Source organism: Lactuca serriola, chromosome 5 (genome assembly GCF_051521515.1).
Source record: "Lactuca serriola cultivar US96UC23 chromosome 5, Lser_US96UC23_V15, whole genome shotgun sequence".
NCBI classification, from domain to species: domain Eukaryota; kingdom Viridiplantae; phylum Streptophyta; class Magnoliopsida; order Asterales; family Asteraceae; genus Lactuca; species Lactuca serriola.
The window spans coordinates 91,444,389-91,469,996 of record NC_136412.1 but is presented as its reverse complement, the minus strand read 5'-3'; the positions used below and the strand labels follow the sequence as shown (position 1 = coordinate 91,469,996).

General features: G+C 40.6%; 1 protein-coding gene across 6 annotated transcripts; it reads right to left on the bottom strand.

Moving 5' to 3' along the window:
* Positions 1 to 1,699: 1,699 nt before the first annotated feature.
* Positions 1,700 to 23,621, bottom strand: LOC145052769 (translation initiation factor 3 subunit I). Of its 6 annotated transcripts, XM_079000648.1 has the most exons (10): positions 23,306 to 23,621; positions 22,798 to 22,926; positions 21,860 to 21,918; positions 21,575 to 21,728; positions 21,432 to 21,488; positions 21,102 to 21,128; positions 20,333 to 20,428; positions 13,093 to 13,178; positions 2,106 to 2,145; positions 1,703 to 1,848 (listed from the first exon to the last, which is right to left on the bottom strand). In XM_079000648.1, exons 1-10 carry the CDS (start codon positions 23,564 to 23,566, stop codon positions 1,744 to 1,746), a joined length of 1,014 nt encoding a protein of 337 aa, XP_078856774.1. In that variant the 5' UTR covers positions 23,567 to 23,621; the 3' UTR covers positions 1,703 to 1,743. The 6 variants fall into 6 exon arrangements, 5 of the variants coding, with proteins under 5 accessions (XP_078856776.1, XP_078856774.1, XP_078856777.1 ...); XM_079000650.1 differs by lacking the exon at positions 13,093 to 13,178 and having other exon boundaries at positions 1,700 to 1,848; positions 2,053 to 2,145; XM_079000651.1 differs by lacking the exon at positions 13,093 to 13,178 and having other exon boundaries at positions 1,711 to 1,848; positions 23,306 to 23,620.
* Positions 23,622 to 25,608: the final 1,987 nt, after the last annotated feature.

Here is a 25,608-nt window from a genome sequence, read left to right as displayed (position 1 = left end):
TGGATTGGAAGAAATGCAGTTTAAATGGGTTTCATAGAAAGTCATGGGTACCATTAGTGACCTAAGGGATTCTGAGTACTCCAATCATCTCTTAGAAAGTCATGAACTATAGTATTGTAGTAATAAAGTTAAAGTATAAAGTTACTTGTTTTCTTGTTTATTATGAAAGTTGAAAGTTGAAGTATTGAGAAAAGATTACATATATATATATATATATATATATATATATATATATATATATATATATGTATATATATATATATATATATGTATATATATATATATATATATATATATATATAGAGAGAGAGAGAGAGAGAGAGAGAAAAGGTTGTGAAAAAAGGAAAAAAAGTGAAAAAAATCCACAAAAATATAAAGTTGTAATAAAAGTTTAGTTGTATTTTTAAGATAATTGTATTATGTAGTATTTTTCTTGTTAAAGTTTATTCACTTGGAATTTGGGAATATCTTTTGAAACAAAAGGGAGTAAATAAAAAGGCAACGGTGGTAGGCATGCCAAAAAATGAATGTCATTCAAAATAAGTGGTAAACGTTTATGAGGATTGTAAGTATTTAGTATTAGAGAAGTACTTAGGACCTTCCAGACACAAATATATGCATTAAGGTGAAGCTTAATGAATGAGTTCAATTTGGATTGTCTTGTACGATATTGGTAGTTAAGGTTTTGATGTGGTGGTATGATAATAAAATCTGTTTTGCTTGAGGGCAAGCAAAAGGCAAATGTGGGGTATTTTGATATTGCCATATTTATACTCTTATTTAGGCATTATTTTAATACATTTAAGTTATATTTTGGTGAACTGCAAAGATATTTGATACTTATAATGTTAAATTCTATTTTGCAACCAAAAAGGACATTCTCAAGGAAAAGGAGCTGAAACTGAAGAAAGTCAGATACTTGGAGGACTGAAGCTACAAATAGAGGAGAAGAAAGAAGAAGTCGTGCAAAATGCATCCCCCGACATGGCAATCTTAAGGCCATGACACGACCACCTTTCATGGAACAGAAGCTTCCGAGACTTGGGGCATACGCGTTTTAAGTGAGGGCCACAACATGGAGGTCTAATTAGAACGGCATGGTGACCAATTTTTGGCAACTATATAAATCGAGCTTTATGTCGAAAATCGGAGGTTGGATTGAGAATTAAGCTTAGGGATTCGACTAAAACCTTCTGGAGAACCCTTAGAAGCTCATAATTTTTTTGATGTTCAAGCATTAAAGAGAATTAGAAGAAGAACAATATTCAATCATTTAGTTTGCCAGCTTTTAACCATGTTTAGTTTAGTTAGTTTAGTTTTCTTTATTTTATGCATGTTTCTGCTTTGATCATGCGCAAATTACCCTATACTTTTGTTTGGTGAAGATGAACTCATAACCTATGTGTTGATTTTAAATTTATAAATATTTTATGTTGATTTTACTAGTGTTTGACAAGTCACAATCCTTGCATGTTGAAGTTATATCTTATATTGCTTATCATACAAGTTTTGTGTAGTAGATGATCATTCTAATTGTATGAATTTGTTATCTAGTTGTTTATGAACATTAAATAATTAGATCTAGTGATTGAACAAATCCTAGAATTGAAACATCCCAAAAATACGACCCAAATTTTTTTTGTTTTAAATAGTAATAAAAATCATAACACTGAATGTCATATAATAAAACCATACGTCGTGTATCTCAAAAGCCATAATAAAAGTGTCGTATCAAAAACTGTATCAAATAATATCTAAATATCTGAACAAAACTCCCAGGAATAAAGTTGAAGCTGTGGTGTGTGCGATGCCATCATCCCGAGCTCTTCCCTTTACTTGCGGAAGTACCTAAAACCAAAACTAAAACTGTAAGCACAAAGCTTAATGAACTCCCCCAAACTGTAACGTCCCAAAAATACGAGCCAAAAATTTCATTTTTAAAACATATACTTAGCAAACATTAGGAATAAAGCGTTCAACAATCATATCATTTCACAAAAGATATCGCATGTCTAGAAAACATTTTTATAAAACATGAAAGTGTCAGAGTACAATTTCCCAGGAGGATCTCATGATGCGGAAAACAGAGCATGTATGTGATGTACCGCTACCGCGCCGACTCCTTCCCTTTCGAAGAAGAGGTACCTGAAACGAAAACTGAAAACTGTAAGCACGAAGCTTAGTGAGTTCCCCCAATATAACACATACCATACAATCACATATCATACATACTGCCGGACAATTCTGGGGTGCCCGACCTACCCGGTACGGCCATTTTGGGGTGCCGACCTACCCGTGTCAAGCCGTTCTGGGGTGCTGACTACCCATGTCAAGCCGTTCTGGGGTGCTGACTACCCATCGGTCCTAACCACCGATCCTCGGGGACTATTTCACCCCTTACTACTACTATCACATATATCATAACATAACATATTATCAGACATATCTAGGGTGTCGGATCTACCCTTCGGTCCTAACGACCGAAACTTGGGGACTATTCCCCTCCTACTACCACTATCACATATAAAATATCATACCAGCATATAACATATCAGGTAATAGCAAACCTAGATGATATCACAAAGACAATCATCTAACATACAATTCCTACTGGTGGGCCGGCATTGTGGCCGTAGACCCCCCCGCTACTGGAAGGTAACTCACCTCAAAGTAGCTGTTGATCTGCATGGCAACTGACTGTCTTCTGTTGCTGCTGCTCCGGAAATCCTCCGACTAATAATTCCCACAAAACACTTAGTCAAATGCTGCTAACCGACCTTAGGGTAAAATGACCATTTACCCCTAACCCACCAAGAGTCAAAGTCAAAGTCAACTGCCAGTTGACCTGACTCGCCGAGTTGGCTTGCCAACTCGCCGAGTCCCTGTCCCTTTTGTCTGACCATAAACCCGTCTCTACTCGTCGAGTTAGGCATAGACTCGACGAGTTTTCCTTCTAAGCCGATGTCTAATAGTCCTTCATCCTACTCGCCGATTTGTATGAACAACTCGCCGAGTTCGTCTTCATTCGAAGAACAATATATACTGCGACTCGCCGAGTTGTATGAACAACTCGCCGAGTCTGTTCTTGAGGCAAGAAGATTGCCTTGAACTCGCCGAGTCATGGCATTGACTTGCCGAGTTACTACATGAGTGAGTCTGGCTTCCGACCCACTGAGTCATACCCCATGACTCACTACTCCACCCCGCGAACACGAAAAGGGGGAAAACTCGGGGACTCGCGACTCGACCCGCCGAGTCCGATGAGCGACTCGCCGAGTCTGTCACATGCAAATACTATACACTCGATTTTGCTTGAATCCAGCTCATGCCATTCATAGATCTGGGTTTCTAGGGCATGGATTACACGTAAAGTTTCCAACTTTACGTGTAAATAATCACCAATGAAGGTTTTAGGGCTCAAAATGCACCAAAAGAGTAGATCTAGGGCTTTCATGCAATATGGCTCCATAAAGGCAGTAGATCCAAGCTCCTGGAGCTCAATCATGCCTAGATCTAGAGGCTAACAACTTATTACAAACCATGATGCACAAACAAGCTTGGGGAAGGGCTCAAGAAGGACTTTCATGTAGCTAAAAGAGACTATAAGCATGGAAACAGATGGAAATCGAGTTATACCTCAAGGAAATCACTGAGATAACACAAAGATGCCTGGCCTCCTCCTCCTCTTCTTGATCTACTCTTCTTTCTTCTCAAAATCTTCAAGAAACACACCAAAGCACTTCAATCTCACAAGAAGTAGGGGTTTGAACAATGTTGGGAGCTCTGAGGGTGAGGGGGGTGAGGTTGGGGCGCAAATGGTTGGTTTAAATAGGGTGCAAACCCGTGAAATTTAGGGTTTCATCAGATAGCTGGGACTCGCCGAGTCTCGAATGTGGACTCGCCGAGTCGCCAACTTAAACGTGCCCCCAAACCCGTCTCTACTCGGCGAGTCGGGCCTACAACTCGCCGAGTCCAAGGCTAAAAATGTAAAATACTTAGATAAATTATTACGTACCAGGAACCAGGTGCTAAAAATCTCCCCCACTTATTTTAGACTTCGTCCTCGAAGTCTGCTACTCGATCCTGAAATAGCTCAGGGTAATGCTCCATCATTTCTTCCACCGGCTCCCAAGTCCACTCTGAACCCTTCCGGTGCTGCCATTGCACCTTCACTAATTCCACCTTGTTGTTCCTCAGATCCTTCGACTTCCGGTCGAGGATTGCGACTGGGCGCTCAATATAATTCAGGCTGTCATCAACCTGTATATCCTCTAACGGAACCACTGCTGAATCATCCACTAGGCACTTCCGCAACTGGGAGACATGGAAGGTCCTGTGAATCTGACTGAGCTCCGCTGGCAGATCCAGCCTATATGCCGCCTTGCCCACCCGGGCTACAACTCTGAACGGACCAATGTATCTCGGGCCCATCTTGCCCCGCTTCCTGAATCGAATGACGCCTTTCCAAGGCGACATTTTTAAGAGAACCATATCCCCGACTTGGAATTCCAAGTCCGAACGACGCTTGTCGGCATAACTTTTCTGTCGGCTTTGTGCAGTTTGAAGCCTGCTCCGAACCTGATGGATTCTTTCAGTAGTCTTGAGCACCACTTCGGTGCTCCCCATGACCCCCTGGCCAACTTCACCCCAACATATCGGGGTCCTGCACCTTCGTCCATACAACATCTCGAATGGAGGACGGTTAATACTCGCGTGGTAGCTGTTGTTGTATGAGAACTCAGCCAAGGGTAGATAGGTGTCCCAGCTACCACCGAAGTCTAGCACACATGCCCGCAACATATCCTTCAAGGTCTGGATGGTCCGCTCGCTCTGACCATCCGTCTGCGGGTGAAAGGCGGTGCTAAAATGCAAACGAGTGCCCAACTCATCATGAAACTTCTTCCAAAACCTGGAAGTGAACCGCACATCTCGGTCTGATATCACTGACACTGGCACCCCGTGCCGCGCCACTATCTCCTTGATATAGATATCGGCCAACTTTTCGGCCGAGATGCTCTCCTGGATCGGAATAATATGGGCGCTCTTGGTCAATCGATCCAGGATGACCTAAATCGAATCTACTCCACGCACAGTCCTGGGAAGTTTTGTGATAAAATCAATCGTAATATCTTCCCATTACCACAACGGGATGTCCAACGGCTGCATCTTGTCGTGCGGTCTCTGATGCTCGGCCTTGACCTTCCTGCAGGTCAAACATCGCTCGACGTACCAAGCCACATCCCGCTTCATGTAGGGCCACCAATAGTCTAGACGAAGATCCCTATACATCTTCGTCGCCCCTGGATGAATAGAGAATCGGGATTTGTGCGCCTCCTCCATCAAGATCTGGCGCATGCCTCCGTGATACGGCACCCACACCCTACGGTGTAGTGTCAATAATCCTCGGCTATCATAATCGAAGGAGGTGACTTGAACCACTATTCGCTCGCTCTTCCGATGTTCCTCCTTCATACGCTCCTGCTGAGCTTCCTGAATCTGCTCTAACAGTGGGGTCACCACCGTCATCCTCATACACACATCCCTGATCGGTGCCGCCTTACGGCTAAGCGCATTGGCCACCACATTGGCCTTCCCCGGGTGATAAAGGATCTCACAATCATAATCCTTCACCACGTCCAACCACCGACGTTGCCTCATGTTCAGATTCGGCTGATCCATGAGGTACCTCAAACTCTTGTGGTCCGTGTAGATGGTACATCGGACCCCGTAGAGGTAATGCCGCCAAATCTTGAGGGCGAAGACCACCGCCCCCAACTCTAAATCGTGCGTTGGGTAGTTCGCCTCGTGAGGCTTCAGCTGCCTCGAAGCATAGGCAATGACGTGCCCCCTCTGCATCAGTACCGCGCCCAACCCCAAAATGGACGCGGCACAATACACCACAAAATCCTCTACGCCCTCGGGCAGGGCTAAGATTGGCGCCTTGCACAATCTCTGTCTGAGAGTCTCGAACGCTGTTTGCTGCTCAGGCCCCCATTGAAAGACTACGACTTTCTTAGTCAACCGCGTCAGGGGTACAACTATCTTGGAGAAGTCCTGGATGAATCTCCGATAGTAGCTTGCTAATCCTAGGAAACTCCGAATCTCGGATGGAGACTTCGGAACCTCCCATCTCATCACGGCCTCGATCTTGGCCGGGTCGACCAATATACCCTTCTGGTTGACAAGGTGCCCAAGGAATTGCACCTCGCGCAACCAGAACTCGCACTTGGAGAACTTAACGTATAAGCTCTCCCTCCTCAGGGTCTCCAAAACCTCCCTCAGATGCTGCTCGTGCTCCTCTTGCGTCTTGGAATAAACCAAGATGTCATCAATGAAAACTATCACAGACCGATCCAACATCGGTCTGCACACGCGGTTCATGAGGTCCATGAACGTGGCAGGAGCATTGGTGAGCCCAAACGGCATCACCACGAACTCATAATGGCCATAACGCATCCGAAACGCGGTCTTCTGCACATCCCCCTCTCTGACCCTCATCTGATGATAACCCGAACGCAAATCGATCTTGGAGAACCAAGATGCTCCTTGTAACTGATCAAAGAGGTCATCAGTCCTCGGGAGTGGGTAACGGTTCTTCACCGTTACCTTATTCAACTCCCGGTAATCTATACACATCCGATGTGACCCGTCCTTCTTCCTCACAAACAGGATCGGGGCTCCCCAGGGTGAATTGCTCGGTCGAATAAATCCCTTGTCTAGCAACTCCTGCAGCTGCGTAGACAACTCCTGCATCTCAGGAGGAGCCAACCGATAAGGTGCCTTGGCTATCGGAGCCGCACCAGGAACTAAGTCGATCCTGAACTCTACCTGACGCTTCGGAGGTATTCCAGGAAGCTCCTCTGGGAACATATCAGTGTAGTCTCGCACCACTGGAACTTCGCTCACCGACATCTTACCCGTCTCCCGGGTATCCATAATGTACACGACATATCCCGCATACCTGCTGAAGGTAGCACGTAGCCCTTGTTGCTGAACATACTGTGGGCCCACGTTGTGGCTTCTCACCGTGGATTACCAACTCTCCCCCACTGGGGGTCCTGATCCGCACTAGCTGCTGTGCGTAATCTATCACCGCCCCATTAGGGCTCAATCAATCCATGCCTATAATCACTTTGCTCGCACGCAACGGAATGGGAACCAAATCCACCAAATAGCGCTCCTCGAATAACCTCAGAACACAATCTCTGAACACTGATGATGCTCGCACCGATCGATCGTCGGCAATATCTACCTCCAAAGGGCATTCCAACATGCCCGAAGACTCAGTGAACTTCTTGCTAAGCGCAAGGGAAACAAACGATCAGGTGGCACCCGAGTCGAACAACACCTGAACTGGGATACCGTTCACGTGGAACGATCCTAACGCATATATATATATATATATACACACACACACACACACACAGAACATATCAATATCATAACATCATAAAAATAAAATAGAGGGAAAGAATCATACCCGTCACCACATCGGATGCGGCGCATGCCTCCTCGGTAGTCAGCTGAAATGCCCGGCTCCTCACCACTGGAGCCTCTGCCTTGCCATGCTGGCCATCAGTGATCCGCAGGGTCGCTGGAGTTGGCGCCTTTACTGGCGCTGTTGCTGTCAACTGGGGGCAATTGGCCTTATTGTGGCCCCTCTGGTTGCAATGGAAACACAGCAACTCAGATGTCTGAATCACAGGTGCAGGGGCGGTACAATCCCTGCTGATATGCCACGACTTGCCGCACTTATAGCAGTCTGACAATCCCAGTCTACATGCCCCTCATGAGGCCTGCCGCATTTCCTGCAGCGGCTCGGTCCCAACTGGCCTTTCGGCCTACCATCGGATCCCTTGGGCTTCTTCCCCGAAGCCCCTCCTGTCTGTCCCTCCTCTGACTTCCTCTTTCGTATGTGCTCCAAATCTATCTCCATCTCCCTCGCCCTGGCAATCATAGAATCCAAGGTAAGGCAAGCCAAAAAACTGACATGCTCCCGAATATCAGCTTGTAGTATGTCGTGGTAGCGGGTCCTCCTCATGTCTTCATCACCCGCATACCGGGGCACCAATAACGCCCTCTCCCGGAAATTGGCGGTGATCTCCGCCACAGTCTCCATCATCTGCCTCATGTCACAAAGTCCGAACAGGTCATAGCCTCGACAGCCGAGGCTCCCAACGAGTCACCAGCGGACTCCCACCAGTCCCTAGCCCGATCTCTCAAACATCCTGCTGCAAATCTCACCTTCGACCCCTCAGGGCAGAAGCTAGTCAACTGTGCAGACTCAATGTCTGCAATCCATCGTCTAGCAGCTATGGGGTCCTTCGCCCCGTGAAAATCCGGCGCACCACTGCCCCTGAATTCCTTGAAGGACAGTGTGTGAGATCCCGACTGTCCAGATGCCATGTCGCTCCTGAATGCCCGAAGGCGATCCTCCATCAACTCGATTATCCCTTCCTTGATCGACCCGAAGATAATGGGGGTCGACTCAAGGATACCGCTGGTGATCTCTGACGCGATGAACTCGCGTAGTCCCTCATCTACTGGCTCGGAACCTGATCCCGAACCTGACCCCTCTCCTGAACCGCCATCTATCTGCCTTGATCGTAGTACCACCATTCTGCAATACATAAATAACATTCGTTACTGATACTGATACTTCTAGAGGGATCACATCTACCACAAGTTCCCTGGTCTCATCGTGGCCTTCCTCGGTTCAGGTACGGATCCTCTGCTTTCAGTAGTACGGGCCCATACTACCTTCCACATCTATCCGTACCTTCTTCAAGGACTGCCTCGAATCCACTAGATTCCCTTTCACTACTGCTGATTATTGCTATACTCATCCTAGGCTTGCCATAGGGAAATCTCTATCTCCACCCTTCCCGGTCCTCAACTGTTGAAGGCCTCCTTGTAATGCCAATTAGCCATTACCTGAATACCATCACATGTGATAAGGCTCAAATAATCCTTCGAGTAACAGACTCGTCCCTACAACGGTTAGACTCAAACGAGAGCTGCGCAATAGGGCCATATCCAACACTCTAAGATTATTCAACCCTAATCACATGTGACGTGACGTATTCACCTAATGGCTAGCTCCCATCACTCAGAGTCCCGCAAAGCACAAAGCAAGCAGCATTCGAGCAAAAGGGAACAATCTCAAGCAATTCTGCTCTCATAGAGAAAAACTGAACTAGCATACAGTGCTAAACTCATACTATCAGGCATAACCTAAACAGGCTATCATACTGCTGTCTACTCAATTCTAGCATGTAATTTTCATACACTGAAGCACATAAAGCAGGCACATAAGGCATCACTCCTAGATCCTTAGTCCTATTCTAGCATGCTGTTCTACTAAAACTGATAAACATAACATAAGCTTATATGGGTACTTTGGGGAATACTTACTTGAGCTCGGCCGGTCGCGCACATCACACACTTCGTTCCTTCTTAAAACACTTTACTTAACCTTTTAGAAAACATTTTCTTTTTCAAAATCTTTTAATCCCTCGATTTGAGTTCAGACACCCCCGAAGGTGTGTCCGAATCCCTCAAACCAGGGCTCTGATACCAACTTGTAACGTCCCAAAAATACGAGCCAAAAATTTCATTTTTAAAACATATACTTAGCAAACATTAGGAATAAAGCGTTCAACGATCATATCATTTCACAAAAGATACTGCATGTCTAGAAAACATTTTTATAAAACATGAAAGTGTCAGAGTACAATTTCCCAGGAGGATCTCATGATGCGGAAAACAGAGCATGTGTGTGATGTACCGCTACCGCGCCAACTCCTTCCCCTTCGAGGAAGAGGTACTTGAAACCAAAACTGAAAACTGTAAGCACGAAGCTTAGTGAGTTCCCCCAATATACCACATACCATATAATCACATATCATACATACTGCCGGGCAATTCTGGGGTGCCCGACCTACCCGTTACGACCATTCTGGGGTGCCGACCTACCTGTGTGAAGCCGTTCTGGGGTGCTGACTACCCATGTCAAGCCGTTCTCGGGTGCTGACTACCCATCGGTCCTAACAACCGATCCTCGGGGACTATTTCACCCCTTACTACTACTATCACATATATCATAACATAACATATTATCAGACATATCTGGGGTGTCCGATCTACCCTTCAGTCCTAACGACCGAAACTTGGGGACTATTCCCCTCCTACTACCACTATCACATATAAAATATCATGCCAGCATATAACATATCAGGTAATAGCAAACCTAGATGATATCACAAAGACAATCATCTAACATACAATTCCTACTGGTGGGCCGACATTGTGGCCGTAGACCCCCCCGCTACTGGAAGGTAACTCACCTCAAAGTAGCTGCTGATCTGCGTGGGAACTGACTGTCTTCTGCTGCTGCTGCTCCGGAAATCCACCGGCTAATAATTCCCACAAAACACTTAGTCAAATGCTGCTAACCGACCTTAGGGTAAAATGACCATTTACCCCTAACCCACCAAGAGTCAAAGTCAAAGTTAACTGCCAGTTGACCTGACTCGCCGAGTTGGCTTGCCAACTCGCCGAGTCCCTGTCCCTTTTGTCTGACCATAAACTCGTCTCTACTCGTCGAGTTAGGCATTGACTCGACGAGTTTTCCTTATAAGTCGATGTCCAATAGTCCTTCATCCTACTCGCCGAGTTGTATGAACAACTCGCCGAGTTCGTCTTCATCCGAAGAACATTCTATGCTGCGACTCGCCGAGTTGTATGAACAACTCGCCGAGTCTGTTCTTGAGGCAAGAAGATTGCCTTGAACTCGCCGAGTCATGGCATTGACTCGCCGAGTTACTACATGAGTGAGTCTGGCTTCCGACCCACTGAGTCATACCCCATGACTCACTACTCCACCCCGCGAACACGAAAAGGGGGAAAACTCGGGGACTCGCGACTCGACCCGCCGAGTCCGATGAGCGACTCGCCGAGTCTGTCACATGCAAATACTATACACTCGAGTTTGCTTGAATCTAGCTCATGCCATTCCCAGATCTAGGTTTCTAGGGCATGAATTACACGTAAAGTTTCCAACTTTACGTGCAAATAATCACTAATGAAGGTTTTAGGGCTCAAAATGCACCAAAAGAGTAGATCTAGGGCTTTCATGCAATATGGCTCCATAAAGGCAGTAGATCCAAGCTCCTGGAGCTCAATCATGCCTAGATCTAGAGGCTAACAACTTATTACAAACCATGATGCACAAACAAGCTTGGGGAAGGGCTCAAGAAGGACTTTCATGTAGCTAAAAGAGACTATAAGCATGGAAACAGATGGAAATCGAGTTATACCTCAAGGAAATCACTGAGATAACACAAAGATGCCTGGCCTCCTCCTCCTCTTCTTGATCTACTCTTCTTTCTTCTCAAAATCTTCAAGAAACACACCAAAGCACTTCAATCTCACAAGAAGTAGGGGTTTGAACGATGTTGGGAGCTCTGAGGGTGAAGGGGGCGAGGTTGGGGAGAAAATGGTTGGTTTAAATAGGGTGCAAACCCGTGAAATTTAGGGTTTCATCAGATAGCTGGGACTCGCCGAGTCTCGAATGTGGACTCGCCGAGTTGCCAACTTAAACGTGCCCCCAAACCCGTCTCTACTCGGCGAGTCGGGCCTACAACTCGCTGAGTCCAAGGCTAAAAACGTAAAATACTTAGATAAATTTTTACGTACCAGGAACCAGGTTCTACACAAACTAACACATGCTATACAAACATATAAACAACTACTGGGCCCCGCCCAGTGCATCAGACCGAAGTCCAGAACTGCATCGGACCGAAGTCCGAAACTAACCAGGGCCCTGCCTTCTGCATCGGACCGAAGTCCGGAACTAACTGCATCGGACCGAAGTCCGAAACTAACTGCATCGGACCGAAGTCCGGAACTACTGAACATAGCATAGCATACACATATCAACTAGCATATCAACATAGACTGCATACTAAGTCGGGCCGTACCCAAAACACATAACATGCAAAACCTGTCTGAGCCACGAGGGCATCAGACATACTAACTACTGCATCAGACCGAAGTCCGGAAACTACTGTTACTAAACGGGCCGGCATTGTGGCCTTAGACCCATTCCTACTGGAAGGAAACTCACCTCGTACACTGGCTGGTAAATGAATTGCTCTGGGAACTGTCTGCTGCTGCTCCGGTATCTCCCCGGCTACAATTTCCATAACACACTAAATCAAATACTGATAACTATACTGAGGGTAAAATGACTATTTTACCCCTGGTCAAAGTCAACCTATTGGTCAAAGTCAACATACAGTTGACCTGACTCGTCAAGTTGGGTCACCAACTCGCCGAGTCCTCACTCTCGCTTCCTTGCTTCTGCTCGCTACTACTCGTCAAGTTTGGAGTAGACTCGACGTGTTCCTCTTCGATGCTATCACTCGGTCAATCTGCATCCGACTCGCCGATTTGTATGAACAACTCGTCGAGTCCTCCTTCAACTTATGAACACTCTGGCTGTGACTCGCCGAGTTGTATGAACAACGCGTCGAGTCTGATCTTGAGGTATGAAGATTGCCTTGGACTCGTCGAGTCAAGGCATTGACTCGCCGAGTCCCTCCATGAACGAGTCTGCCAATCAACTCACTGAGTCCTCCACACACTCACTGGTTCCACTCGCATAACTCAACAAGGGAAACTTCGAGGACTCACAACTCGACTCGCCGAGTCTGGAGAATGACTCGCCGAGTCGCATGCATGCAATTACTATTCAGACGATTCTGCTCAAAACCAACGCATCCAACTGATAGATCTGGGCTCCTAAGGCTTGGTTTGCACGTAAAGATTCCATTTTTACGTGCATATAGACCTCTAAAAAGGTTTAAAGGCTTAATATGCATGAATAAGATTTAGATCTAGGGCTTATATGCAATGAGGTTCAACAAAGGCATTAGATCTGGGTTTTGGGACAGAAATATGATTAGATCTGAAAGTTATACCACTACACAAGCTCCTTTACTAGATTAAGCTCATAAATGGGCAAAAAGGTAAACTAAATGAGATTTTTAAAGATAAGCAACCAAAGAACAGAAGGAGTCCAATTAATACCTCAAATGACTCTGAAATGGATGCAAGATCTCGTTTCCCTTCTTCTCCTTTGGATCTAGCCTTCCTCTTCTCTTTAAATCTTCACTCTTTACACAAAAATGTCGAAAATCACTCAAGATAGGTTAAGGTGTTGCTATGAAACGTTCTGAGGGTGAGGGAGGCCAGATTGGGTTCATAAGGGGGTTTATATAGGGTGCAAAACCCGTGGATCTAGGGTTTCTTCCAGACTGGCGGACTCGCCGAGTCCGGGATATGGACTCGTCGAGTCGCCCACTTACACGTGCCCGAAATCCCGTCTCTACTCGACGAGTCGGGCTACAGACTCGTCGAGTCCCTCCATAAAAAACTTGGAAAAATAAACATTTAAATAACATACCAGAATAGGGGACGTTACAAGAATTAGGTGAATAAAAGTTATCACTTTGACTGTGTTAGAGAGCATAATTAATCATTAATTTGTGCTTGTTTTGCTTATCTTGATCTAAGATAGGTAATTCATAGATTTGTCATTCATAGTCAAATTCATGCTTATATCAATTTTGTGTTTAACTTCTTCTTGATCATTGCATGTGAATTCATAAATTGGCAAAACCAGGTATTGGAACATGATAACTAGTAACTTAATGAATTGGTAATCACTATAAGTTATCCACTAGAAATCAACCATAAGAGAGGGGATTTCAGAACTAAATAGGAGTACTCTTTATATTTGAATTAAAAATCGTTTTCTTTGCTTGCTTAGTTTTAATACTTATTTAACTGATAGTTTAAATTAAGTTGCTGAACTTGCAAAATCAGTAAAAAAACCATACTTAATTGTTTTTTCTTAGATTAATTTTTATTACTTATTTTCTTAGTTAAATTTCCTTCCTTGTGATCAACACCCGACTCACTTTTCTATACTATAATCTGACTAGGTACACTGCCTATAAGTGTATTAGTAGTTAAGTTTTGGTAGGTAATAAATTTAAAAAGGATAGGTATAGTTATGCACGTCAGTTGCCAAGGTTAAAACTCAATTCAAGATTGATGTTTCCAAGCCACATAACCAAAACCACTTACGATCCTTGCTCCTCGGATCGATAAAATTGATGAAGGCTCATCAATGCAAACCGATGATGGACTATCTTCTTTGAAATTGGTCATACCAAATGTCGAGGTAACTGTGATTCCTACAGCTCAAATTATTATTGAAAAATCAACTCCATGAGAAACCATCAAAGATAAGGGAAAAGCGATCGAGTTTGAGAAAATCAATCTAATGAAGCTGATTGAACAGACCGAGCACTGATCACAAAAATAGATAGATCACGCAATCCAGTAAAGTCTTATGTTCCAAGCACTTAAAAGAAATCCAAATCCTCTTCAGGGCATTTCTCTTTATTTTCTAGAAGGTAAAATATATGAGTTTCATTATGTTCCCTTTGCGAGTTATGCTCTGCAATCTTCGGATTCGGAACAGCTCGATCTTCCTCTCTCACCACATGGCAGACTCTACAAAAAGTTCCCCAACCTTCATCCATCGGATGAAATGTGTTGGATTAGTGTGTAAGTCCATAACTATTTTGATATGTACTTGACCCGATGGTGCATGGTCCTTTTGGGTTGCCTTCACCAAAGCAACTTGATAGGATGAATTATGGAGAGAAAGGATTAAATATGATTTATTAATATATTATGAGAATAATATATTAAAGGAGAAATCATATTGTTTAATTAATATTAGTCAAGAATTAATTGGTAATTAGTTTTGTGACTAAAAGAGATTAATTAAACTTAAGGGACTGAAATTGTAATTATAAGATAATTGCAATTTGGGCCATGGATTGCCTTGAATCAAGGGGTGGACGAATTCTAATGGGAAACCCATAAGGAAATCGTCCAAGGGCTTGATTAAAGGAGTCTATGGGTTGGTTAGGGCTTAAGCATCCAAATTAGGGTTTCCTTGTTAGATAACCCTAATAGCCTCACTATATATATGACCCTTATGACCCAAAAACGTGGGAAAGCTTTCTTCTAGGGTTAGAACACGTTTTGGGCAGCCTCCATCCTCTCTCCTCTTCATCCTCTTGCTTATGGTGTTTGTGAACCATTAGAGGAGTGACATTTGTGACTCTAAGCCTTCCAAAGTCAATTCAAGGAGGATTTGGGATTGTTATTGCTACATAACAATCAAGGTAACATTATAAACCTATTCTCATGTTAATATGATTACTTGAATGCTAGAATTAGGGTTTATAGTCTTGGATAACTTGCATGTACAATAGAGAAACCTAGATCCAAGCATTAGGGTTTGTATGAGCACATAGGATGTCTTATAGCCAAAACCTATCAAAATGGCCATTCAATACCGAACGGAAAGGGAACATTTGAAGACCTTCTACTCTACAAGTGCACTGTTGGTGAAAGAAGCTTGGTCTAAGAGAAGGATCTTGGAGATTGATGGTTATGGATTCAAGATGTTGAACAAATTCGGACTCAAGTGCAAACTTCACTACTTTTACATCCATCAAAACTCTAAAAAGAAGTTAAAGATCTCGAATGCAGACTTTCCGACAATAAACCCCAATGACTTTCTTGTTCTTGCAACTCACTTCCAACAGAAATAGAACTCCGATATTACCATTGGTGCATCTCAATCAGCACTATGTTTATCTGAGATTATGTAGTTGAATTTTCCAGAACATATATTAAGCTTGCTCCGCTTTTCATGACTTAGAAATTTCTTCCTCCTCAAAATGCATAATTAGAAGGGATTGAATTTCTTGATTTTGGCCCTATTGGAGATCCAGAGCCCTATTGGAGATCCAGAGTGTGGGTATGTCTACAAGAGGAAAGAATCGGACAAGGAGTTATTCTGAGTACGACATAAACACTTGGCCAACACTTATGTTCTTAAAAAAATCATTTCAAGAACAGCCAAGTCCCAAGCTCCAGAAGAAATAAAGAATTAGTTGATTGAACAAGTGAGTTGGTGGTTGGAAGTTAGAGAGTGACTGTAGAAGGCATATTAGTTCGCCTTTGATAATGCAGCTTGAGTAAAGTTGAGATAGCTAAAGATCACTTAGGGGTGATTGTTAATACGTGAAAGTGGTCCTTTAGGCTATCCGAAGTTGAAGAGTTTCCAAGATAGGATGACTGTCTGTGGTTGTGATGTTCCGAAGAATGTTGAGTTTTCGAAGATGAGATAACAATAGAAGAATTGAAGACTTGTACTTTTTGTCTTTTTGTATTTTTCTTTTTCGATGTAATAGTTGTAGGAGACAAGATCAACCGCAATGCATTGTCATGTGGTTGATCTGCAGTTCGTATTTGTCTTTATTGTCTCTTTCATCCTTAGTGCTCCTTGTAGTATAAATATGAGTATCTTTTATGTAATCACAACACCTTTATTAATACAAGAATTACATCTGTCATTCTCTCATTCTCTTTGTTCATTCTGTTCACTTTATTTTACTTTAATTTCATCTTGCACCGAATAATTGGTTCTTCTTCAAGGCTTGACTAGATTTATTCTAAACTTGACTGGAATTCTGTTATCGGCCTCCACTGTTGTTTTTTCAAGGTTTAAGAAATTAAACCTTGTCCAACAATATCCTCGAGATATCATTTCTTATCACTTCTCTGACTCGATCCGAGAACACAAAAAAGAATGCCACCAAAGCCATCACCCTTTTTCCCAGTCCTCCTTGTTAAATGTCACAATATGTCAAAACCACCACCACCACCATCGATTTTCCGGCAAAGACTTTGATTAGGGTTTTCATCTACAGCTCCCATTGTCTCCAATCTATCTGCATATCAACGAAAAGAGACTTAGGGGTAGTGAACCTCGGTTACACATCAGGCTTCACAAGATCTTAGGTGTAAGAAACCCTAATCCTGCCGCTACTATATCAATCGGAGGAAAACAACTTGGATGGAAACATTGATGATGATGACACACTGATGAAGCAGATTTGACAACGAAACACCAGCTCCTCCTTCGAGATCTGACCAAGATGAACCAAAAATAGTTCGAAGGAAAACGAACCAACGAACCCTAACACGAAGGATTCAATTCGGAGTACTCACAAATGTCGCCACCATCTTAAGGTCTGAAAAGATGAAGGTGGGGTTTTGAAACCCTAAACCACATTGACGGTGGTCTATAACGGTTTGGGAAGGATGATGGCGGTTTTCGGCGAAGACAGGCTCCGACGAAAATGGTCTCCGACGAAATGGTATGCTCCCGTGGCTTTTCCTTTTTTTCGTCAACAACGGAGAGGAAGAGATTGAAATGTCAATGGGGGGGGGGGGGGGGGGGGGGGGTGGGGGGGTGTTTGGCTTAGCTTTTTAAGGGCTAAAAGTCCTTTTTGGAAAAGTTGCAAAAAGTCTGGTTTTCCTGACTTTTCCAAAATGTTGATTTTCCTTCTATCAAAAATCAAAAAGTAGGTTTTAAAATTGTTGTGCCAAAGATCTTTTGGCTTCTATCTTTTTCTAAAAGATCTTTTGGCTTCTCAAAAGTTAAGCCAAACACCCCCGGGGTCGGGTATTGTGTTAGGTTTATATTTCTTTTTATTTTTTTTAATAATGAAATTGTAAAATGAATAAAAAATTAGAAAATAAAAATAATAAGGGCAAAATCGTCATATGAATTAAAAAAAATTATGGACCAAACTCGCAATAAAATCAAAGTGTTGGACCGCTGGTGCTAGTCCAAAACATTTTGAACTAAAGTGGCAATTTTCGATATACCACAATGACCATTTCTAAAGTTTTGTCTAAACTTTCTTTTAAAACTTGTCACTGTTTTATAACAATTTTTTAAATTTTAGTTAGAACATCAATTTTCCGGTAATTTTTAAAATACTAGACACGAAACCTTAATAACTGAATTAAATTTGGTTCAATTATTGGTTAAATATTCAACAACAAAAACCCACTTAACCCAATCCAATCTATCCAAACCCAAAAATAAAACCAAACAACACCATGTGAGAACCGGAAAGAAAGTGTTGATACGTGGCCTGAAAAATTCGTGTACAGCAGTAGTGGAGTTGTTGGTGATGATCATAGTAATTAAGATGTAGTTCAGACAGTAGATTAGGAGAAGATGGGTTTGATTAATGGGAAGAGATGTGTGATCGAATGGGTTTAGCTAAGTAATCAAGAAAAGCACTCTTGACTTAGAATAAAATCAAAAGTAGGAGAAGATGGGTTTGAGGAAAGCTTGTAGGTGATTGAGAAGTTTTATCTATATTAGCTCAATGAGTTTTAGTTTTAGTTTTGATTTGGTCTTGTAATTTATAAACATTTAAGTATTCCGTTTGTAAATCCATGATGATTAATATAAATCTACGTTTCACATAATTACACTAATTTTCAATTGATAAATTTATAATGCTATATATAGAAGAATATACCTATACCAAAGGTTCTAACAGTAATAAATTGAGGATTCCCAGATGGTGTAAAATTGTCAGTTTAGGTCAAATAATCTTGAACATGATGATGGTGAAGACGTGAGATGTTTAAACGTCTTGATAGTTTAGAGTGGTTTCTATCACATCAATGCAATTTCCAATTGATCTTCCACGTGTCATGGCCTCCACTAATGCTAATCTAGCTTCACTATGATGATGCAATATCACGAGCGTGTTCAGTACACTCCATCTGATCAGAGCATCTGCTTCATCTTCAGTGAATTGCAACCATTTAAACACCATGCCCAACTATTGTATTATAAATGAAATCAGACCATGATACAAAAATTTTAAATTTTTTTTTCCTACTTAAAAAATGTCGAATAAGGTGGGATACACACTCGCCCTCAGTCTCTCGCCTGTTCAAAAGACGTGAGTGCCCTTCTCGATCTCTTGTTTATAAAATTGAGTTTGGTGTGATGGTGTCCATTGACTGATGTCAATGTGACAAACATTATAATTTCTTGCCTTCTAAAAAATGTCAAAATGTCGATAAGATAGACACACGCTCTCAGTCTCCCGTGGGTGAAAAAGACATGAATGCCCTTCTTGATCTTTTGTAAGTAATTTTTTGTCCTACCCGAAAAGGTGGAATAACATGGGAGGGACTCACAAGGCTTGAGCTCTCATTTGTGCAAAAGACATAAAAACACTCCTCATCCTTATCGTCGAAAATAGACTTAGAAAGTTTGTCTAGTCCTGTCATTTTCTCCCACTTTGTTTAATTGTAGGATTATATTTTTTGTTTTTTCCGGATTAAACCTTAACTTTATTTTTTTTTTCTTTAAAAAAACCTTGCATTTTTTCATTTTTTTCCGATCCGGACTCACAAGGCTTTAGTCATTTTTTCCCAAAAAGAAACTTGAAAATTTGAGGGCTTTTTCGAGAAAAACTAAAAAAGTTGAGGGTTTATTGGGAAACAGTGAGAAGGTTGAGGGTCTTTTCGGAACAAAAAGACAAAGTTTAGGGTTTTTTCGGAAAAAATGAAAAAAACATACAAGGTCTTTTTTAGGGGAAAAAATAAAGATGAGGTTTAATCCCTAAAAAATAGAAAATATAAGGGTGCGTTTGGTTGTGGAAAATTTTCCAGTTTTCTAGGAAAATTTTCCAAGAAAAACGGAAATTTTGAAAACGCGTTTGGTTCGTTCAGTTTTCCAAAATTTTCCAAGAAAATGAAAATTTTCAATTTTCCAAATTGTATGTAAATTAGAAAAAGTGATTTTTCCAGTTTTCCAAAGTTTTCCAAATTTCTAATATGGAAAATAAAAACTCCCCCGGTTTCAACCAAACGCGTTTTCTAAACTTTTCATTGAAAATTGAAAATGAAAACTCAACTCTATTTTCTGAAAACATTTTCTTAGAAAATGAAAACAGTTTTCCACAACCAAACGTACCTTAAGGGTGTGTTTGGTTGTGGAAAATTTTCTAGGAAACTTAGAAAGTTTTCCAAGGAAAACGGAACTTTTGAAAATGCGTTTGGTTTATTCAGTTTTCCAAAATTTTCTAAGAAAATAAAAATTTTCATTTTTCCAAATTGTATGTAAATTAGAAAAATAATTTTTACAGTTTTCCAAAGTTTTCTAAATTTCTAAAATGGAAAATGAAAACTCCACTGTTTCCAACCAAACGCATTTTCTAAAACTTTTATTGAAAATCGAAAATAAAAACCCAACTCTATTTTCAGGAAACATTTTCTTGGAAAATGAAAACAATTTTCCACAACCAAACGCACCCTAAGCTCTTTTATGAGATGAGATGAAACATGAAGAACATACTTTCTCCACGTCACCGTGATGTCCTTTTGAGTATCCATAAGTGAGATACTCTGCTACTAAGCCTCCAACAATCACACATAAGAACTTGCTTAATACCTAAGGAAAATCAAACCGATCAATATAAGTCACATGATGAAATTAAAAAAGCACAATAGAAGTAGAGAAGAAAAGTAGGCCATGTTTGTTCAATAAGTAAGAACACCATGGCCTTGAACTGCATTTAGTGTGTATTGGACCGCGACTGATGTAAATGGGACAAAAAGTGCAATTTTTTGTCCCGCCCAGAAGAGTACAACAAGGTGAGATGTAGACCTTGATCTATTTTTAGGCCTGGTAATCGTGTCATGTTCGGGTTGGCGGGTCAAAATACACCAACCCGAACACGACCCATTTAACTATATAGGTCACGGTTTGACGGGTTTGAAACATAAATCCATATATGACCTGTCAACCCACTTATTTATACCGGTTCACTGGTTGGTGGGTTCGTGGGTCAGATTCCATAAATAAAATTGATATTTAAATATAAATAAATTCTTGATGCAAACATATATGAATTCATAGAAACATGTACAAACTAAAACATTAATACAAACGCCAAACGACAAACATGTTGCACATGTCAAATGGTCAATGGCATCCTATCCTATTGTATGTGCAAAAGACATGAATGCCCTCATCATCCTCGTTAAGAAAACTATGTTTTGCCGAAAATGTAAAGGGAACTATTTCACAACAAAAAGAACATCCAGATAAAAAAATAACTCACCGTAGAGGACAACTTGCGTTTATTGTCCTGCATGAATTATAAAACATGGCGTGTTAGAGCTTTGTATCAAACTTTAAGCTAAAGTTATTACAAGGGACAACACTAGACTGAATCGGAGGGCATTTATGTCTTTTGCACAGACAGGGAGTAAGAGCAAGTCCTTGTCCCAACTTTTTGGATGGGACAAAAATGTGCACCGTTTTGTCCCACAGTGCACCTTTTTGTCCCACAATCAAACACAATACAACATGTTCTGTCATGTCCTGTGTAGTAGTAAATGAGGCCCACTATGTTGGGACTGGAGCGGTACATAGAAAAAAGTAGTCTCACCCGATGACTTGGCTTCACATCATGCAACTTTTTCTTTGATGGTAGTTCATCTTCTAACTTCATAATAAAAAATTGATTTTATTTAAAAAAACAAAAATGTTGGAAATAATGACAAGAAACTATAGATAGATTACCACAATTACCTCTCTCAAAAACTCAAAGCCAACAAACTTGACACTCGCATCAACAACTTTATCTTGCTTCACATCTTCCATGATTGAAAATTTATATGTTTTTGGTAAAACACCAAGCATATAGCCAATTAAAAAATGACCAGCTTCATGCTGCACCACTTGTCTTCAACTTTCAAAACATTTCATTAGGAGAAAGATATTTTAATGAAATTGAACTTTGTTTTGATTAATTTTTATTTTCTTTTTCTTATTATATTCCATAGACACATATATTGTAGAAGAAAGATATTTTACTTGTGTTGGATTATATCATCTTCAAGGTTTAAATCATTGTCCTTACAAGTTACAGAAATCTGCAATCCCAACAAACAAGTTAATATTATATATAATATTGCTCTTGGACCAATAAATAAATGAAAATAAAAGAGAAATAAGCAGATGAGATAATTGAATCAACAGATAATCTATTAATGGAATTGAAATTTGAAGATATTAGAATATGAAGAAAATGAAATCTGTCATGTGTTTGGTTGGCTGGAAATGGAATGGAATACATTTCCGTTCCAATGTATATTTTAGTTTGGTTTGTGAAGCTGTCAAAGGATTTGGATTTTGGAATGCAAATAATGAAAATAACATAAGTGCCTTTTATTGATTTCTTGTGCATAAAATGTATTTAAATATTTGTAAAGGTCAGTAAATGGCCATTCTATTAAGTTTTTTGCCCACGAAGTTATATAAATAGTTGTGAAAATATTTAAATTACCCTTTTAATAATTTATTGTGCATGAAAATATTAAAACTATTTCTATCTAAAATATTATTTATGCAAGATAAATTTATCGAAACATGACAACAAATTACGAAACAAATATTAAACAACAAATTACAAAAGGTAATGATAAAATGACGAAATCAACATGCTACAATGTTAAACATGGGGGTTCAGAAAGGGTATTTCAGCCATTTATACATATGAGGATTGGAATTAAATTCCATGAGTTGAAGGATTTTGTGAATTTAGATAGACTTAAACTTCTTAGTCATTTCCAGCCCAATGCCAGAATGGAATGGAATGGAACTACATTCCAATCCTGGCTGATTCCTAAGGAATCCTGCAAACCAATCGCCCCTTAGATTCTTTTACAAATTTGCCAATGTAATTAGGAAATTGACAAACAAACCAATGAAACCAAATTAATTCAACAACAATGCCAATAAAATAAAAGTACCTCATCCAATGGTGATGATTGAAGGCTAATCTTGATTGAATCAAGGATGGAATCATGTAATGATTGAAGAGCAGATTTTTCTGTCACACTGAGATCCAATTCCTCTACTGACAACACTCTTCGGGGTACCTGTAAATAACATATCAATTGGCAAGTGGCAACAGAAAAAAAATTATAATTTAAACCGAATGTCCTAACTAGCATCTAGATTTAACACAGTTGTCAAAATATAACTATTCACAACTCAAATCTTACAATTCATGAAACTTATGGTGCATTCCGATTGAATTGAAATCTTGTCTCAACTATCATCTAATCAACGATCTCCACTGTATGCCTAGGGTTAAATCCTTTATGGAATTCTATATAATTACATGGAGATTAATTGTTTTATTGATGAATTATATCTATTTCTGTCAAATTATTAGCTTGAACGATGTAATATTCAGGGAAAAGAAAAGACTAATTTGTGAAACAAGTGATTGCGTGAAAAATCAGATATAAGGACCTGTTTGGCAGTAGCAAAGCCTCGGAGACCAGCAGGTGGAGGTAGTCGCTGCAACTGTTTTACTAAAGAAAGGGCCAATTTGAAGTTGCCCTTGGCTAGCTGCCTGTCCACCATTCTTAGTGCAGCACGACGGCGTCGTACCCCACAGCCGTCGCCGTCCTCACTGACTCTCTTAGTAGCGACTGCTATTGCTCCACCGGTTTCTCGCCGGAAATCTAGTGGAATCTCCCGCGCAATCGCAACGCCAACGGACAGGTTCATTGATTCTCTCTCCCCCTGATCTTCCAATCTCTTTCTGAGATATGACACCAATACTCCAATTTTGACTTAAATTCGGTCAAGAGGGTAATTAAATTGTAGAGCATTCACTTATTCACTTATGTTTAGTTTTTAAACAGTGATTAACCTTTCATTTTGAATTCTAAAATATACTTACTTTCGACCTTTTATTTTTCTAAATTTTTATATTCATCCACCAAATTTTATATAATTTGATTTTCTTTAATAAATTTTGTTGGTTAATCAATAAAACTAAATTTTTATGTGTTTCTTTTTATATATGTATCGGTATAAATTTAAGGTTTTCAACGTGAATATAGAACTTTATTTCGTTAATTTTTTTTAAAAGAAACTTGTTTTTTTATGCACATGTCGATAAATTCGAGTTTGCTTATGTTTCAACGTAGTTTTTTTTTAATGTTTTTGTGCTTAATTTTATGTACGTTTCTTACATATGAGTAATGTAAGATATATTAACTTTTGCTCATTAATTCAAAAAAATATATTATATTTGAGTTCGTCTACGTTTCAACATATTTATTTTTACGTTTTCTTGCTTAATCATTTCTTACATATGAGTTGGATCACATATAATAACTTTTTTTCATTAACTTAAGAAATTGGATTATTTTCGAGTTTGTATACGTTTCTGTAACATCCCAAAATCAAGGCAAAAATTTTATTTTTCAAAACCATTTCAAATCCATAAGTTTTATAGAAACAAGGTTTCCAAAAGTCACAATCATATATCAGAGTATCCAAAAATCATAAATCATATAAAAGTCTAGGATGATGTGCACAATCGAGCCTTCGCCTTGCCCCTAACCTCTATCATCTGAAGTACCAGAAACCATAATATCAAATTGTAAGCTCAAACTTAGTAAGTTCTCCTAAAATACCATACGCATTAAGACAAATAAAACATGCTTCGGTCCAATCAGTCATGGTATACCAACATGCAACTAGTCCAATCAGTCATTGGATTGGAATACCCTATCTCAATCAGTTATCGGACTGGAATGCCTTAGCCCAATCAGTCATCGAAATAGAATGCCTTGGTTTGTTGTCTTACGCACATAGCAGTAAAGCCTCAAACCAAAACTAGAGATGGGCACAAAAACCGGATTGGGATCTCGGATCCGATCCGATCCGGAAACCGGATTGGTCAAAACCTATTTTGACCAAACCGGATCGGATTAAACCTGCCACCGGATTGAAGCTTCGGACAAGATATCAGATTTAACCCCGGATTGAGAACCGGATTCGGTTCAAACCGGATCCTAAACCGGTTTTTTTTTTTACCGTTGAGCATCGATAATTTTGAATTTTTTTTATAGTCGTTGGAAAGGGGAAAAAACGGCTAGTTTGATTTTCTTGACTTTTTTGCCCTTCCAAACACATATAGATACAAACCATTTGCTCCATTTACATTTTACACATATTTCTACTACTTTATACTTTTATTTTCATAATCTTCCAAGAAATGAGCTCCTGAAATTCTACCACGGCTCAAGAGTCGGATGCAACGGTGATTAAAATTTTACCAACCACTCGGAGTAAAGATGTGTGGGAACATTACGATTTGTGTTTGTTGTCGAACGGGAAAGAAAAACCAAGGTGCAAGCAATGCGGGATGTTTTTGGGAAAAGATGACAATAGTACGTTGAGGAGTCATACAACAAAAACGTGTCCGGTTGTAAAAGGTTAAGGCGATCCGGATCAACCAAATATTACTCCCGACGGTTCGATCTTTATTTACAACAATGATGACATTCGTGAAAGCTTTTGCAAGTTCGTCATTCAAGAGGGCTTGCCTTTCAACCACTTCGACAACCCACGATTAACAAGAATTTTGCGGGAAAAAATGTAACCACAATACCGGCATGTAAGTCGCATTTCTCTTAGACGTGATGCTTTAAAGTATTGGGATATAGCCAAAAAAGATATGCAATTGGGATTTTTAAATATAAAAACCGGTGTTTCTTTAACGTGTGATGTTTGTTCCTCAACCGGTAGTTGTCCCA

What these genes read in the sequence shown, in the direction of transcription:
- LOC145052769 (XM_079000648.1), bottom strand. Translation starts at nt 23,566, where the DNA reads ATGAACCTGTCCGTTGGCGTTGCGATTGCGCGGGAGATTCCACTAGAT. An exon ending in AATCATCACCATTGGATGAG is followed by an intron (nt 21,919 to 22,797) that starts GTACTTTTATTT and finishes TTGGGATTGCAG; the next exon opens with ATTTCTGTAACTTGTAAGGA. An exon ending in AACGCAAGTTGTCCTCTACG is followed by an intron (nt 20,429 to 21,101) that starts GTGAGTTATTTT and finishes GATTTTCCTTAG; the next exon opens with GTATTAAGCAAGTTCTTATG.